At 29.0% G+C, this 18,523-nt stretch overlaps 3 protein-coding genes across 3 annotated transcripts; 1 reads left to right on the top strand and 2 right to left on the bottom strand.

The window, feature by feature from the left end:
* The first annotated feature begins 3,758 nt into the window (after positions 1-3,758).
* LOC114185285 (arginyl-tRNA--protein transferase 1) lies at positions 3,759-8,551 on the top strand. The gene is made up of 6 exons (XM_028072930.1): positions 3,759-4,092; positions 4,779-4,817; positions 5,363-5,513; positions 5,965-7,083; positions 7,396-7,711; positions 8,210-8,551. Exons 1-6 carry the CDS (start codon positions 3,981-3,983, stop codon positions 8,324-8,326), a joined length of 1,854 nt encoding a protein of 617 aa, XP_027928731.1. The 5' UTR covers positions 3,759-3,980; the 3' UTR covers positions 8,327-8,551.
* Positions 8,552-10,139: 1,588 nt separating this feature from the next.
* Positions 10,140-13,123, bottom strand: LOC114173461 (protein yippee-like). Its single transcript, XM_028057893.1, has 7 exons — positions 13,038-13,123; positions 12,864-12,962; positions 11,413-11,456; positions 11,034-11,142; positions 10,893-10,948; positions 10,682-10,786; positions 10,140-10,504 (listed from the first exon to the last, which is right to left on the bottom strand). The coding sequence occupies exons 1-6, from the start codon at positions 13,110-13,112 to the stop codon at positions 10,702-10,704; spliced, it is 468 nt and encodes a 155-aa protein (XP_027913694.1). The 5' UTR covers positions 13,113-13,123; the 3' UTR covers positions 10,140-10,504; positions 10,682-10,701.
* Positions 13,124-16,518: 3,395 nt separating this feature from the next.
* On the bottom strand, positions 16,519-18,302 carry LOC114173097 (chlorophyll a-b binding protein CP29.3, chloroplastic). The gene is made up of 2 exons (XM_028057323.1): positions 17,572-18,302; positions 16,519-17,034 (listed from the first exon to the last, which is right to left on the bottom strand). The coding sequence occupies exons 1-2, from the start codon at positions 18,088-18,090 to the stop codon at positions 16,714-16,716; spliced, it is 840 nt and encodes a 279-aa protein (XP_027913124.1). The 5' UTR covers positions 18,091-18,302; the 3' UTR covers positions 16,519-16,713.
* Positions 18,303-18,523: the final 221 nt, after the last annotated feature.

Below are 18,523 nucleotides of genomic sequence, written 5' to 3' on the forward strand. Positions count from 1 at the left end.
ATAAAATTTATGTTACCAAAATTGATTTTTTTTTTAAAATAGGAAAGTTAAAATCAGAAAACAAAAATTAAAATCATCAATAAGAAATTGGTTAAACTAATACTATAAAAAATTCATTTTAATGGAGGATTACTTTCTGGGTAGGTTGTAAACTTAACTTGTCTAATGGGAGATAAATATTTTAGAGAGTATATGAAAATGAATGAAGAATGAGACATATTTGTGTATTTTCAAAAGGTGAAGAGAATGAAACTTATGAGATTGTTGTTATAAAACTGTCTCATCTGTTAAGCTTAAAACATATTTTGTACTAAAAAATAAATATTTTCAGTTCAATTTTGAAACAAAACTTTGACTCAACAACTCAAATTACTATTTTCACCTCATTATTTAAATAATAAATATGAAATAGTACATTTATTATATATAATTTGACATATCCATTTCCAACTATATATTGAAATAATAAAATAATTATGATGATATATATATATATATATATATATATATATATATATATATATATATATTATAAGTTGTTACATAGGGTGAAAATTTACACCACTAAAAAATGTATTCTTTTTCTCTTTGTATTAAATAATAAATTAAACTATCATTACTAAAACTATATCGATCAACAACAAATGTTTTATAGATTATTTTAATGAACTAACTTATTTATGTATTTCATTTTCGATACTAACCTGATAAAAAATTATAATTTATATTAGAATAAAAATTGGTTTAATACAATCAATATTGATATATTTTATTTTTAATAAAGAAAATAATAATTTAAATAATATATATATATATATATATATTAATCTTAACTACTTAATATATACAAACCAATCTTGAAAATTTTATAACATTGATGAATTATTACAAACGGTGAATTAATAAAAAACATTTTATTTTCATATTCAGTAAAACAAACAAATACTTGTGTTATCACATCAATAATCAGGACAGAGAAAAGAGTCTATATGGTATGTAATCCGTATAGTTTTGATATAATCATTTTTGAAAAAAAAAAAGAATGTTGTCTACAAATTTCATTAAATATAATAAAATTATCGGTTGAACAATAATTAATTGTTTCAACGAGAGATATGTTTCTTAGAGAAAAAATGACAAGTGCATTAATAAATATGATTTTGTGTGCATGTACATCTATAACACATCACAAATACACAACAAAGTCATGAACAACACAAATAACTTATTTTTGGTAATTTGTCAAACTAAAATTTAAAATAGAACAAATACAATTGTAAAAGTTCATTCACTTCATTCTCATATATTTGCAAAACATCTCAATTTCATATTGAAGTTAAAATCAAATAACTAGTTTACTTGAATCTTGTTCATAATAATTTTAAATTTACGATAACTCATCAAAGTTAATTTCTTTAATCATCAACAAGCAATCATGTATTCAGTTTAGGAGTTTTAAGATTACTAATGAATCACATTCTATCAATGGATACAATCAATTTCATTTATAGGTTTAAAAGACATTTTCTAACACCTCAATAACCAACCAACAAGTCATAAATGATTAAGCCACAATAAGCATTAAGCACAAAAATCAAATACTCATTTGAATTATATATATATATATGTGTGTGTGTGTGTGTGTGTGTGTGTGTGTGTATGTGTTAACAACACAAATTACGCAAAAATTCAATTTATTACATAAATAATATCAACAAATAAAGGTAACTATCCGTGGTGGAGAACCTATGGTTTACAAATAAAACAAATGGAAACCAAAGAGAAATGCAAGCTGTCTCTCAATGTTTTTGACAGTCATTTCATGCTCCAATAGCGTCTCTATCTCCAAATCGCAACCCGTCTTCCTCTCAAACTCCCAAAAGAGAAAAATCACCATGAATAGAGATAAATGAACTTGTAATTTTGACTACAATTTTTTGCATTAATTGAGTAAAAGAATACTCAATTTTTTAAATTAAGTATGAAAACAAATATGAGTATGTACACATTTGTCTTCGTACCTGTCTTCATTTTAAATTATTAAAATACATTTAATTTATTAGGTAATCTAACAAATATATATCAACTTTTATCTTGTATTTTTTTTTCATAATTTATTTTTAATACATACATTTGACTACTTTTACTATGTTTTATATTTATTTCAAATTTATCAATTTATTATTGGATACTACTTGATATTTATATCATTATAATTTTTTTAACAAATATTTGATTATAAAGAAAAAATATATATGTATTGTTTTAACAATTAATACTTGATTATAACAAGATATTGAGATACTGAAACATGTATTTGTCTTATTTCTTGTTATCTCCAACTATAATTATATATTAAAAAGATAATATTATAAGTACTTTGAATCTAATTTGAATTTATAGTTTATTTATAATATTTTTATATTGGATTAAATGTGTTTGTAATATTTGAACTTTAACTGAAATTAAAATTTGTTTTTATCTAAAACCTTTTAGTAACACAAAAAAGTTCAAAATAATTGAATTAAAATTATATTCATTTACTTTAAAAAGTTGAGAACCAAAATATATCAAAGTTTTGAACATAAATAAATGTTAATTTCATAACAAAGTTGATAATTAATGTAATTAATATGGATCTTACTTTGAAGAAATAAGAATATATATATATATATATATATATATATATATTTTTATATGAGTATTTGTTAATATATAATCACGTAATAATCATTTTAGAGAAAATAGAAATATATTTTAATTTATAATTAGTTAGTTTTAAATCTCTTATAAATTTATATATTTTTAATTTAATTTTTATTTATTTTATTGAATACTCAATATTTTTATATTTTTCAATTTAATCCTATCATTTAATTTTTCTATTATTATAATGACATAAATGAAAAATTGTCCTCTGATTTTGCTTATTTGTCTTTATTTGTAAAAAAAATTAAAATTCTTTTCTAGTCTTCTAATTGTTATGAAAAGTTAACTTCATTTTATTTTATAGAAAGAGTGATTTAATGTATAAATTATAAAAGATATATATTGTCAATCTAAAAAAAGATAAAGATAAAAAGTGTAATTGAATTTTTCATGAAAATTAGTAGATCAAATTAAAATTTTCACCTAAAAATTTAAAATTTTATTATTAATACAAATCGACAATGCTTCTTTAGTGGTCATAAATATAATATATTATCTAACACGTTTTTATTTAAAAATATTTTTCATTATAAATTAATTTTAATATAATTTATATTATGCCCAAAACTTCATCATTCATAATAATAAAGATAAATAAGTAAATTGTGAAATAAAATAATAATTATATTCGTTATTAATGAAAAGATGTTCAAGACTCAATTAATAAATATTAAATAAAACTTGATTAAAATTATAAAATGTTATTAGAAACAAAAATTTAATTACACCTTAAATTTAATTTTCTTTATTTACAACTAATATAACCTGAATGTAAGTATTGTGTTGGTAATATTGTATTATTATTAAATTAATATGTAAAATAAATTTGTATCTTTTAAAAATAAAATAAAATTTATGAAAAAAATATGAAATTGACGAATGAAAAAGGAAAAAAAAAGAAAGAATAAAAAAATTTATAAAAAATATGTAAAAATAACAGATTAAGTTTTAAAAATTTATATTTTATATATATATATATATATATATATATATATATATATATATATAATTACTATCTCATCCATTTATAAAGGATTGTATCCTAATCACAGTTCTAATCACCCGGACGGCGTTTGTTGTTGCAGTGGTTTGACGTTGACGCCTTTCTCTGTTAGTACTGTGTTATTCTTTAGATCTCCAAACAAAGAGAAAAAATTGGAAAACCTGTTTGAAAGAAAGAACCCTCTGTTTATTAAGAGTGCACTGACATAGATGAATATCCATTAATACGACATCGTTCCACCCAAAACCTCTCCAAACGCGAAGAAGAAATGGCGAGTAGCAGCACTAACACGCCGAAGGAAAGCGTGGTTGAGGATTGCGGAAGGCGTCGAACCTCTTGCGGCTATTGCAGATCCTCTCGTCACAACAGCATCTCTCATGGTCCCTTCCCTTTCTCTCTCTTCAATTCGATTCTTTCGTGAATTGTTTCTTTTTTCCTCAACTGAGTTTTCGGTTCTTTATTGGATTCGGTGCGATTTTCGTTTTCTCCGTCAATTTGACGAAGTAGCTGGTTTGGTTGGTAGAAACAAATAATCTTCTGCAGAAAGCGATAGCGTTTTTAATTCGACGTAAACGCATCCTTCTAATCTTCTAATTCGCTTTGCAGATTTAGTTACTCACTTAATCCTGATATGACTATGTGAGCTTAGAAAATTCCTCTCATTTATTGTTTACCGGTCCCGTGTTTTTCAATTTTTGTTTACTTCAATAATCTTATGCCACTGAGCCATGGACTCGAACAGTTAATTTGATTGTTCCGAGTAGATTATAAAAATTTGTATTGTTGATAGACATGTTTTAACTGTGAGGGGACATATAAACGGATGAGTGAACAAATGATCTACATTCAGTCATACACTTCTGCTAAGCTTGGCCAGAGCACCAAGTTGTTAATGCCAATTCAGATTGTGGGTGCTTAGTTTCCTTTTGGAAAATGCATTTCCAATATTATTGATAGATGAGAGTAGATATCGTGTTTTTATTATTTTCTTGCATTCTCCAGACTTATTATACTAATGTAATTAATCAGTTGTCTAATTAGTTATGTTTTTCCCCTGTTGTCATAGGGATGTGGGCACATAGTCTTACAGTGGATGACTACCAAGGTCAGTACAGTTTGTTCTTTGTTCATGCTTGACACTCTACTCAATTCTAGATTGCTCATTTTTTTTTTCTGCATCATGTGATGTCTAATTTCCAACTATGAGTAAGAAAATTCTCGAGGCTTAGATTAACAGGCCTGCTGTTTTCTTCACGAAGTATAGCTACGTGAACCATATATTCTTTGTTGCAAATCAAAATTAATGCTTTTGTGTTGAATATTTTCCTCTTTGAAGTGTTGATGTGCGTATTTAAAGAAGTTTTAATAAAAGGCCTCCAAAGTAAGCTTTTAAAAGAAATGATTATTTTGTCCTAAAAAAAATGTTTCTAATGAAAGTGATTGCTTTCTAATTGAAATCATGATCTTTGCTTCATGGTTTAATTTTCTCCTTCTTTCTTGACCTTCACATTCCATTATGTTCCACATTTCTGTTTTCAGAGAGATGTATAGTTGTAATCTCTTAGCTGTTGGTTAATAGAACTTTGATTTGAATGAATTTGTGGTATTTTGTTCGGACTATTTAAATTTCACTTTATTTTCTTTTGCTAGCTCTGCTTGATCGGGGCTGGAGAAGGTCTGGATCTTTTCTTTATAAACCAGAGATGGAAAGGACATGCTGCCCTTCTTATACAATTCGCTTGAAAGCAAGTGACTATGTTCCCTCTAAGGAACAACTTCGTGTATCTAGACGAATGCAAAGGTATGCATGTTTGATATGGTTTTCTTGATGATTTGAGACACATTTTTTTTATTAAAATCGAAAAAGTTGAAATTAAAAAGTGTTATTTTTGTTAACTATTTTATAAGTTTAGATGTTTTTTAAGCATCTCTATAGGCGTGATATGAGAAACAATTATAACATTATTTTACAAAGGAAAAACTTTTTTCTAACTTCATTTTATTTTCTTTTGGGATTGGGAATAGGTGGTTGGAATTTTTAAGTGCATCAATGTATATTAATTTAAGACGTTGCTTCTCCTTTCTTTCCTTCATTTATTTGTGTGGGAATTATCAAGTTGGTAGGGTACATTGGAATTGTATTTTTCTAGCACAGGAAATTCACTTTATTTGACATTTGTGACCCATAAACATGCACATATTCTTTGTCCATCCATAAACTGTATTTTTCATCAGCAATTCCATCTTCCTAGGTTTTTAGATGGAGCCTTGGATGTAAAAAGAGTTGAGGTTATGGAGGACCCGAATACTTCAACTAAAACAGAAAACCACCCCAGGCCTATGTCAGAAGAATCCCAAGCTGCTGGCAATGATGACAAGGATGAAGTTGAAAAATCTCTGCACTATTTATCAAACAAAATTGATAGTGTGATACAGATCTTCATCGAGAAGGGGGAATTTCCTTCTGGTATTCAATTACCAAAAGCTTCAGTAAACATAGTTTCACAGGGAAAAAGAAAGTCCCTAGCCAATGGATCTGATGATCTCTTATACAGTAGTAATATAGCCTTCCAAATTGCAGCATCTATTAGACGAGCACATTCTTGTGACAAGGTTGGCAATGATTCCAATCCATCAATAGTTTGCGAAAAGGAGAATGAATTGTCTCCTAAAATCATTGCAGAAAAGCTAGTGGCGTCTTTAGATCCAACAGTGAATGGTCTTTCGATCAGGGCTTGCAATGGACATATTAATTTTTATGCTTCTAGTAAGCACTTTTCCCTGACAGGAAGTGGTAAAATTGCTTCCATTCCCAAAAAGTCTAGAATGGAGCATGATGTTGGAAGAAATGGTTTGATTGGTTCTCAAAATTGTCAAGTAAAAAGGCGAAAGCTCGAGATCCGTTTAAACAGATCCAGTTTTGATCCAGAAGAATTTGCTTTGTACAGAAGGTATCAGGTCAAAGTACATAATGATAAACCACAAGATGTCACAGAGAACTCATATCGCATGTTTTTGGTTGATTCTCCATTATTACAAGTTTTTCCTAATGGTGATAGCACGGTTCCTCCTTGTGGTTTTGGCTCTTTCCATCAACAATATCTAATAGATGGCCAGTTAGTAGCAGTTGGTGTTATAGATATCCTTCCTAAATGTTTGTCAAGTAAATATTTGTTCTGGGATCCAGATTTTGCCTTTCTATCACTAGGCAAGTACTCAGCGTTTCAAGAAATAGGTTGGGTGAAAGAAAATCAGGTTTATTGTCCTAGTTTACAATACTATTATCTTGGCTACTATATTCACTCTTGCAGCAAGATGAGATACAAAGCTGCATATCGCCCTTCAGAACTTCTATGCCCTCTTCGCTATCAGTAAGTTGTTCCATTTCAGTGAGCTAATAAATCCACTTCTTCACCATGCTTGCAGTTTATTCTAGAATTTATGGAGCATTTACTTTGTCTAAAACCCTTGGGTTTTCATTCAATATTCTCCTCCTCTTTGACTACAAATCTTGGTGTAATCGCTTAAGGAATAAATAATGTAAAATGATAGTTGTATCTTCGTATACTTCTGGTATATGTTACACAGATCATACTATGTTTTTCCGTGAACTTTGATCACTTTTTCTCTGCTCCCTTGTCCCTACATATTATACAAGTCTGACTGCAATGCACGACCTCCAGGTGGGTTCCATTTGATGTTGCAAGGCCTCTGCTTGATAGAAGACCTTATGTTGTATTATCAGATGCTTCCATTCCACAAAAAGGAGAGTCCTCCCTACCTCAAGTTACTGATGACATAATGGGAAGGGAGTTTGATGACGGTGTCCAAGAAGATGCAAATGATGTTCCAATGCTTGAAGATGAAGAAACGGTTGACTCTGAATCAGAATGCTCTGATGATGAACCTGACCTAGAAACTACTTCATGTGATGATCCAGAAATTGGTGATGTCAGCAAGGTTTTGCTGGGGATAAAGGGATCGCATGTGAAATACAAGGTATGCTTAATGGTTGTTGAATAAAAACCTCTATTACTTCCTGCACTTTAAGCACCTGATTGTTCTTAAAGAGCATATAGCATTTGCCATTTTAACATGTTTGACTTGGCCATAATGGAAGTGCTTGATTAACTAATTTATCTCACTAATTTATAGCATTTTTTCAGACGCTATTTGAAATGGAGTTTGAACATATGATTGAAGTAAAAATGGAAGGAAATGGTGAAAAGAACAATCTTCTTTCATCATTTTTGGGTACAAATATTTGAAAAAGAAAGTGAAAACATAACATTCTAGTAATTATTTGTAAAACATGAAATGAAAACAAATAATGCATTGTTAAACACAGAACAGGATTACATGGGATAGTAGTCATTTGATTTAGCAGACCTTTATGTTTAACAACAGGTAACTGCTGTATGATTTGTCCCTTTTCAGTCTGACTTAACTTTTGTCCACTTTTTTGGTTTGCATATACTGCCGTTTTTATTTGTGAAGGATCTGCGGGGTGCCTTTGGTCCTGAGCAGCGAAGTTACTTGGAGTCACAATTGCGGAGATACAGGAAGGTTGTGGGTACAGTGCTATCTGAGCGAATGGTCTATTCTCTTGGATAATATAATCTCAGTACTTGAATTTAATAAGAAGCTACTGCCAATCTCCTAGGGAAGGAAAGAAACCACTGCAAATATAATTCACGCGTTCTTCTCTGGGATAGTCTAATGATAATGGCAATAGCAATTGTGTGAGCCCTGAAGTTTTTGGTTAATGGATTGTTTCGTTTTAGATCTTGCCTAATCAAATTTCTCTTGCTTTTGCATAATGGAGTTCAATGGTATTTACTTTCCGGTGCATTAGTCAAGTGCATTAGGTAAGGCATTTTTTTTCCCATGTATACTTGGTATATAACAAAAAGGAAGAAAAAAAAGAATCTGAGTAAATCTTAATTTATATATAAATTCTTGTCTAAAATTTAATCTCGTTAGTATTATTTTCTTCAAAAAGGAGATCTTATGAGTACATAGAAACGAGGAAAGAATGTCTTGGTGTGTTGGTATATTATGAAAGCATAGGCATAGGATTCATCCAAGATAGTTAGATGATTAATTTATTCAATCAGTGATAGCAGTGGATTTAAGTTGAATATTTTTTTTTCAGGATGCTTTATTTGTTCTTTTAGTACCTATATCATTAGAAGGAGTTAGTCAATGATCCAAAATGGGATATCGGAATTCCATTTCTGGAACGATTTTTTTTCCTGTTAGCTGGCAGGATCTGGGAGTTATCATCCATCATCAATACAAAAGTCATTTTACTTCTTCTCTTATTTTGTTTATTTATTGTTCTCTGTCATTTCTTCATTCCATGTTACACATAATAGCTGAGTTCAGAGGCGTATATTTTTGTTTTTGGAACAGAAATTCGGTGACTTGACATTTAGTTTTTAACTAACGTGTGCATATGTTTATTTAAAGCCAAACTTAATTATTATCACTAGCGAACACAAAGATACTGACGTGTATATGTGTTCCATTTTTTAATTTTCAAGAAATTTAAGTTAAGATTAATAATAAATATATAATTAATTTTTAAAATAGTTATTAAATATAAAATTAAAGAAAAAAGATATGTACAAAAGAAATTTTAAATAATAGTTTAAGACAAGAGAGGCTTTTAGAATAGAGGTTAAAAGTAAATTATTTATAAAATAATTAATTTTTAAAATAATTAAGGATAAAATTGGTATTATAAAATGTGGACACAAAAGAGATAATTTCCTTTATATATTGTTATAGATTATTTATTATTATTTTTCAATTGATTGTAAGAATTATTATTTCTATCTAAAAAGTTATTGCTATTCTTTTTTTTCATATTAATCATTTTTTTCATTGAAATTAGTTAGGATTTTTTTATGGATTAAATATGGTTTTAGTTGGAATTAGTTTCTTTCTTCAAAATTTTGACATAGTTTAGTTCTTAAACTTTAAAAATAAGTGAATTTAATTTTTTTAATCAAATTTTGTTAGGTCTATTTGACATTTCAAATGTGTTTTTTAATTAATATTGAAATGAAAATATATCATATGGTATAAATAACTCAAATGTTATCGTAAAACATTTGAATTGTTAATTAAACTTAATAAAATTCAGTTAATAATCAATGACTATAGAATAAAAGAATAAAAAATAACTATCTAAAAAATTGGAAGAATTACTTTCCAGCCAACTGACTCTAAGAGTCCAGTTTCTTTGTTGAACTTTTGTACATTGTCCTCTGCTGAACATTAAAAATACATTATTTTAATACTTTAAAGATAATTTTAATATATTTTAAAATTTTAAAATTAATGACTATCGATATATTTTGAAGATATAGTAAAGAAACATCAGAGAACATCGAGTAGAGAATCCAAACCACATTAAGAATTTTACCAACTAACATCTTAATGTCAGCTCAAATCAACATGAAATTCTAATTTCAATTTTTGAAAACTATATCACAAGTAACTGAAATACATTCTTTAAGATTTCTCCTTTCAGTATATCTCACTCAACTCAATCAACCACTCATGCACTAAGACTGAGACACATCCTGTTATGTCGATATACATTCAAACATATTCTACTTGGAATCAGAATTGATGAAAATCTGTTTCAAGAAGCAACTAAAGTGAGTTCAGCCAACAAAGTTTTAGTTATACATTTTTGCACCAGTCTTTTATTTCAGAACATTCTATTTAGTGAGAGTCATAATCAGGGCACTTGAAAGACTTTCTTCATCCAAATATGTGCTACAAATTGAAAAACAGGATACATTAGAATTTTGAATCAGTTTTATTTTTTAAATGAAAGCATTAAACCAACAATTAGATAACGTTATAGACACAGAATTTGACAATGAGTTTGTTTTTGTGAAATTTCCTCCATAAATCTAAACTCATTGAACAACACAGGGTTGAGGAATGTACAATTGTGAATGGTAGGATGACTAAGCATCATCTGCATCACTTCCACCAACATGAGCCTCATGACTGATCCAATAATTGCTTCCATCCGGACCAGACACTTTGTACCTGCTCAATAATAGAGCTTATCTAAACCACTACATACTTAACACTAAAACATGACTTCACTTTGATTATATTATTATCAATGTTTTCTCTCAACATTTCTACTAACCGTTCAAGCACGGATTTTCCTTCCTTGTACTTCTGGGCTTTTTCATAGGCAGTTTCCTGAAAAGAATCGTTTGAGTAACTAAGAACTACATATACACAGGCAAAATACCATCATGTTTGAAGCAGTACTTCATAATCTTACATATTGCCAACCCACAATCGATCCACAACCCACACAGAAAATGTCAGCCACGGTATGTAACCCTGTCATCATCTGTCTGTCCTCCATTTCTCCAATAGAAATATTCACACTGACAAAGAATAAAAGTTTAAACTGTACCCGTGAAAAGAACCAACTCCAATATTATAATGTGACAGCTTTAAGGTTCAAGAGCCAGTTTTCTTACACATGCTACACACAATCACTGAAACAGTTCACAAAACTTATAGTAGTAACGCAATGTTTTTGTCACGCATTTGTGATTCACATACAATTTTATGATTTCCAATTTGATTAACGTGTACTAAATGCACATGAGAATTTACCAGTGGTAAGATGCGCAAAAGTAAGGATAACTTACACCTTATTGAAGAGATAAGCTTTCCCATGTCTGCAGTGGAATGTCTGAATATAACAAAGGAAAAAATGATAGTCAGATAATTTGTTCTTATGGAAAAAACTCAATTCAGAATTGGGGTCCAAGCAATAAAAATCACAAAAAAGAAAATAAAGAAGAAAATATTAAATTTTGGAGAAACTAAACTCTAGCAGCATTTGAAAGGTAATGTACTTCATATGACAATCTATTAGATGCCTAGATATGTGGCACTTGTGAATTGACAGGAACAGACTTATATCTGATATTACTTATAAATGCTGGTAACAAATTGCAACAGTTGAAGATGCATCTATGCAAATGCAACCAAAGTCTGCCTAAACATAACTAAATAAACTAGAGGTAACAAGTCGCAACATTTAAAGATGTGAAAGCTGATTGAGGTCTCCCTCCGTTCTAGTCAGTAAACAGGAAACTTGAGTGGACACAACCTACACTTGATTAATTAAAATGCTACACAAGTTACTCAACGCAATCAGCTTTCTCTAACCAAGATCATAAATATAGCGCAAATTCTAATGGAGAAGAAGATAAATGTTACAAGTAGGAACACTCTTTGAAAAGTGGCAAGGATGTCTAAAACTCTATCACATTTATTTGCAATAAAATTTCAAAGATATCGGATTTCAAATGGCTTTCTACAGTTTCCCTGTGAAATAGACATGCCTCATCTAAGGAGAAAGTAAAATATCTAAAGGACATCCAGAAATTTATCTGCTTTGTTCTGCACCATTTTGATAAAAAAAAAATCAGAAAAACACAGCAAGTATCAATGTATTTAAGTTCAGAATTAGGTGAGGGAGAAACACCACACCTCTCTACTCACTTCGGTCCATTTACTAAAAAGAATGACAAACAAACATATCGTAATCAAGATCCCCATGGCTTCAGGGGGTCATTAGTTGCTAAAAAACAGTCTAAAACCACCAAAAGCATGACACGAAAAGTAATAACCATTTCAAAGATTGTTACAGGCTAAGCGCCTTAACCAAAGAATTGGGTAAAGAAGAACAGAATCTATATCTCCTTTAACAAAGAGTAACAAAATCCTCATATTTTGTCTCATAAGAAGTTAAGAGTAAATGAATACAATTTTATACAATTATCGAATTGTGCTTGCGACTAATGGTTAAGTATGTTTTAGAAATGGCTATGGCTTATCAGAATCACGAAGTTATTGAAATGTCTGGTGGTGGTTAACTTGAGGGGTGAATTGTTCTTTAACAAACTAACTCTGGTTAAGTCAAACATCAAAATAGGTAAAGCAATAACCAATCAAGGAACCAGAAAAACATTACACAGCATGACGATCCATTCGAATTTTCAACAGATGAATTAAGAAGAAGGGGATTGAAAATGTTATACCCAGAAAAGATATAGAGGAGATAAAAGAGGGGAACGGATAAAGATGGAACCTTTGAGTAGATGTCATCGTAAAGAGCAAGATGGGTATGACAGTGTTTGCAGCTATAGATCTTCCCTTCCAGATTCACCACAAACAATCTCCCCATAGTCTGCACAGTAAAGACAATTGGGATAAAGGAGAAAAAGGAACAAGAAGAGGAGAAGAATGTTTGAAGATTATTTACCTGTGTTGTGACACTTGCTACAATGTAGGTGCAAAAAATAAAATAAAATTGTGGACTCAGAGGTGAGAAACTCATGAGTATTTGTATTTATTGTGTTTTTTAATATTTGTATTTTCATATTTTGGTGAAAGTCGATAAGGCACAGGACACCGGTAAGGTTGTTCATTAGTTGGTTGTTCTATCAAAAATTATAAAAATAAGAAAAGATACGAAACAAATAATGTACTGACATATAGGTGATAAAAGATGTAATTGTAACGAATTTTTTAACATAAAGATCTAATTAAGTTAAATAAAAATATATAAAAATTTCAAACAAAAATGAATAGACCTATTTGGCATTTGTTATAAAAGTTAAAAAATGTTAAATTATTCTAATTTTATTTTTAAAAGGTTGATCTTGATAACTAGTGCCTTAAAGTAACCGATTAAAAATAATTAATATACAATAAATTTTATAGAAGTATATAGTTAAGTGTGATATTGAATAAAAGTTAATCTAATAATTATTAATATAACTTTATTTTATTTGAAGGACAAAAATATCCATAAGTGTTTAATATCTTATTTAATGTTCACTAATAAAAATTAAAATAATTAAATAATAAAATAACTATATTTTAATATTATTAAAAATTAAATATAAAGTTTAAATTAACATAAAAACCAGCAAAAATAAAAAAATAATGTGAAACATCTAAAATTACAAAAAAATAATAAACAATTAAAGTATAAATTTTAATAGACACTTTAAAAATTTCAAAATCCTTATTTTGTATTAGAAAATTATTGTTTAAAAATTAAAATGGTATTTTTTTCTTAAAAAAATTCTATTATATACATTTATACTATTTTAATTAATATACTTAATTATCTCAATTTTTAATGTAAAAATAATTATACCAATACATATTAATTATTCTTTAATTAGTACCTTTAGGACAATGGTTAATATTCTCTTGAAATATTTGGACCGATTTGGAATTTAAAAAATTAAATGTGATTGAAATGTATATTTAAAACAATTATTAATTAAAACTTTCTTAATGAAATGTGTTATGATGGATACAGTTCAAATTAGGAATTAACTGATGGGTTTCATTCTTAAATAATTCTATTGGAAAGAAAGTATATGTGATAACTACTGTTTTTAAAGTAAACAAAAAAAAGAAAGGAAGAAATTGTGCTGTGAATTAATGAAAAATAATGATAAGCATGAACTAATTTCGAAATATGTGGTTTTATCCCACTTTTTTACAAGATAAGCATTGCAAAATACATTTTAATGGCAAAATTAAATAAAAGAGGATACCAAGCATATACATTAACTCTTAAATTGATAGTTAAAATAATTAATTGCCAAAGTTAAACTTAAATATATATTTTTTAAAAAGTTTAATAAAAAATATGTTTAGTTCATCATTACAATGGTAAACCTTCCAAAACAAATAATGTGGTCATAGTCATCTCCGCTATACTATTCTATTGTCGCTATACAAAACAAGTTCGTATGTCATACTAACACACAATACTGGTCTTATTAGAAATAGATAAAAAAAATATTGCAGATAGAAAAATAGATTTTTTAAGATTTAAATTACAATAGAAAAACTAATTTTAATAGTTAATATAGCGATACAATATAATTTGAAGATGTATATGAATTATAATAATTTAAAATGTTTTTTATTTTCAAAAATAGGACGACCGACTCAAACTGAATATACTTTGTAGAGTCCTGTCCATATATTATTTGGATTAAATAATTTTTTAAATTTTATTATAAATATTTGTTATTTACTATGGAGATAACTTTTTATTATTAAAAATATTTATTTTAGTTTAAAAATATTAATTTAAAGAGAAAATGAATGAATGAAACAATTAAATCTATCAAATGATTACTTAAGTAAAACAATAAATAATTATTTTAATTTTAAAAAGCTGTTATTTAATAAAGAGTAATTTGAATATAGAATAAAATAACTAAATTAAATTATATAAAATATTAATTTTGACATCAACACACGTGATACAGGGTTAGGTTCACATGTGAAAAATTTTCAGAAAATAATATATATATATATATATATATATATATATATATATATAAAATAAAAATTGAGTCAAAATACAACCAAATGTATATTAATAAGAATTCAAAATAATAAATAAATAAATAAATAAAACTGACTCAAAATACGACCAAATGTATATTAATAAGAATTCAAAATAAAAAATAATTATCTTAACATATATCATTTAAACTTTAAAGTATGAACAAAAAATTATATTCTTCATGGAATCAACTCAACACTTGATTTTACATTAAGTGATTAAAATTTAAACTATATTAATAATACATTGATTTATTTTCCTTCACAGTCTTAAATAAAATTATTAACTTAAAATTCTTTCTAATCTTTCAAATTATTATTGTATATTATTTCTTCATGTATCACAAAAAATCTAATTACAAAAATTGCGTATACTTATTTGAGTTTTTCAGTGAAAAATTCAGGCAATCAACTATATTATTTGCTTATTTATTATTTGATGATTGACTTAAAATACATTAAATCTAATTTAAAATGAATAATAAAATAAAAAAATTTGAGATGAATCGTGGACTCCATTTAAGAAAAATATAAAATTGTTAGACAGGAGAAAAAAATTAAATAACAAAAAATATATTATTATAAAGCGTCTTGGTTCAAAGTTTATGTGATTTTAAATCGAAGCATTCAAGTCTTTTTTAGGTTAAAGTTTTCTTATATTATAGGAAGATTCTTAAAATTTTTGAAACTCATTAAAAAATAAACTCTCGAAACTAAAACTTAGAATACTAAAAGTTAAAGATTTAATTTACACTTTTATTTGATTATGAGACAGTTTAATCTCTTAGACTATGAATGCTGAATTACTAATCATCAGACATACCATTACTAATTAGACTTTATCTTATCTATTCATTGAAACCAGAAAAATGACAAAATATTAGATATAGAAACTAACGTGTCCCTAATTATAATAACGTTTTACAAGTTTCTTATTTCATTGATTATAGTTTCACCACCCACATTTTTTTTTTCCGGCAAGATCTATAATCGATTCACAGTTGTGACGAATAATTAATTCAATCAACATACAAATTTATATTTTTCTTCTATATGATCAAAAGTAAAAATTAAAAAAAAAATAAAAAGGTATATAACACATTCATTCAAATTAACTCAACGTCATGCTACTAGTTTTCTATCGTGTTCTCCGGTGAATAATTGTAAAAGAACAAATAATAAGAGACATCATCTTTCTTTTCAAAATCTAGCAGGTGTTAATTATTCATCGTTAATTTCGTGTCCAATAGCTTAATATAGTTTATACGTGAAAGATAAATCTTAACAGTATCATTCTTATACTTAATGTATTTTTACTATTTATTAATATTATTAAATTTTGTAAGTTTGATGATACCAATAAAAAAAATTACTAATAATCCTCCTCTTATTAAGATTATTATTCAAGAAGCGTATAGGTTTCACGAAATTACTATAGATAGAAACATACATAACATTGGTTCATAAGATTACAGGTAGCAGTTTTGATATTTTGGGTGTACCGAAAAGAATTAATAAAATTAGAGGAGTAAAAAGTTATATTATATTATATGTATATGTCACTTGTTGAAGGCAGCAATAAAACTGATAGGACCTTTTCCTGTGACAGCAGCTTGAATGGCAAAGATGAGGAAGACGAGCATGGCCAAGCGCGAATGCTTGATCTCTGCAAGTTGAAGTCTGGCTTTTTCTTCAGGGTCGTTCGCCAAACCCAGAGGATCGAAGAATTTTCCTCCTGGGTACAACCTTTTCTCTGGGTCAAGTTCTGCGTTTCTCTGAAACTCTATGTATCCTATCACTATCACCTCGATCCATATCAGTGTCGTCAATGAAAACGGAAGTGGAAGTCCCAGGTAAGATGATCCTTCCACCAGCTCTACCTGAAACCAAACAACAACACCTTTACCTTCTTCTTTTGTATTAATTACTTTATTTAGAGTACATAATTTCCGCCTTCAATCAAATTTGTAAAATATTATAATGATTTATTGAAAATATCTGGTGCCACTGTGCATGTCAGTGGATTACAATAGGACACGTCGAAGGTATGTTCCAGTATTTTGCTGTCACTGACCTGGGACCACGCTACGTTGTCTGAAACTCATACACACACAACACAACAAAACACAAACACCATCATCCCACAAAATAAAATAAGAAAATCAACATCTCCATGCAAATTCTATGGTCTTGTCAAAAAAGTTCGGAACCCAAGTTTCCTCACGCAGATAGATATCCTATCACTGTGTCGTTAACCGAAGGAGAATCGAACAAATCAAAATGTAAAATCAAGCAAAAGAGTAGTCAAAGTTCACACCCATCAAATGTTTCTAAAAAATGGTGAAATCCAAAACAGAAAGAGCAAAAGGGTATCGAAAAGAAGAATCAGTTTAAGGAAAGAGACACTAAAACGGTACCTTTCCGGCGTCTTGCCATGCGACTCCGGTGAGAGCCTCAACGGCCAAAGCACCGAGAGCACCCAGCATTGCCCACCTTCCGTGAATGACTTCGCACTCGCGGAACCTCTGAATCCCGAAAACCTCCGTGTAGGGCTGAAACGGCGTCGGCTTGACCTCTGCGACCTCCACCCTTGTTCCGATCACTTCGCCGGCAACGTTCTTAGCGAGGTTCTGATCCAGCGAGTCCAGGTCAAACTGCAGATACTCCGCGGGCTTTGAGAACCCGAACGGATCGAACCCGCGGTCGCCGATCATGCTTCCGTCGAGCCACTCCGGCGCCTCCGCATTCGGGAACCATAGCTGGCGCCCGCCGGAGGAGGGTTTCACTTTCACTTCCTTTTTCTTCGGCGGCGGCGGCGGCGGCGCCTTCTTGGTGCCGAAGTTGAAGAACGCGTGGAACCTTCCGGTGTTTAAGGTTGTCGGGCTGTAGAGATTGGTGCCGAAGAAGTATGATGTGGTGGCGGCGATGGCGGCCATGTCGGTGTTTTAAAGATTAGTGAGGTGGTGTTTATGGGTGGAAAAAGTGTGGGAAAGGGATGTTTATATATGAATATGGTTAAGTATGTTTTTTGAGTGTAGGTGAGTTTTGTGATGGATGCAGTGAGGAGTGAGTGTGTGAGCATAAAATGTGGCTTATCTCTCAGCCTTATCTGCCATGGGTGTTCTTGGATGGTTGGTTGATTGCTGCTTCACATTTATTTTGTGGTCCTGGTGGAAAAACACCATTTTTTTTACATTCACATTTTGTTGGTTTCCCTTGATTTTTTTTTTATGCCTTGCAATTATTATTTGTTTTCTACTTGCCAAATAAAATAAAAAAATTCTTGTTTTAGCATGATCCGTACGTGAAATAATCTGAAATCACCATGTATCTATGATTTCAACCAAATTTTGCATTATTCTTAGATAT

The sequence above is a fragment of the Vigna unguiculata genome, chromosome 1 (genome assembly GCF_004118075.2).
Source record: "Vigna unguiculata cultivar IT97K-499-35 chromosome 1, ASM411807v1, whole genome shotgun sequence".
Lineage (NCBI taxonomy): Eukaryota > Viridiplantae > Streptophyta > Magnoliopsida > Fabales > Fabaceae > Vigna > Vigna unguiculata.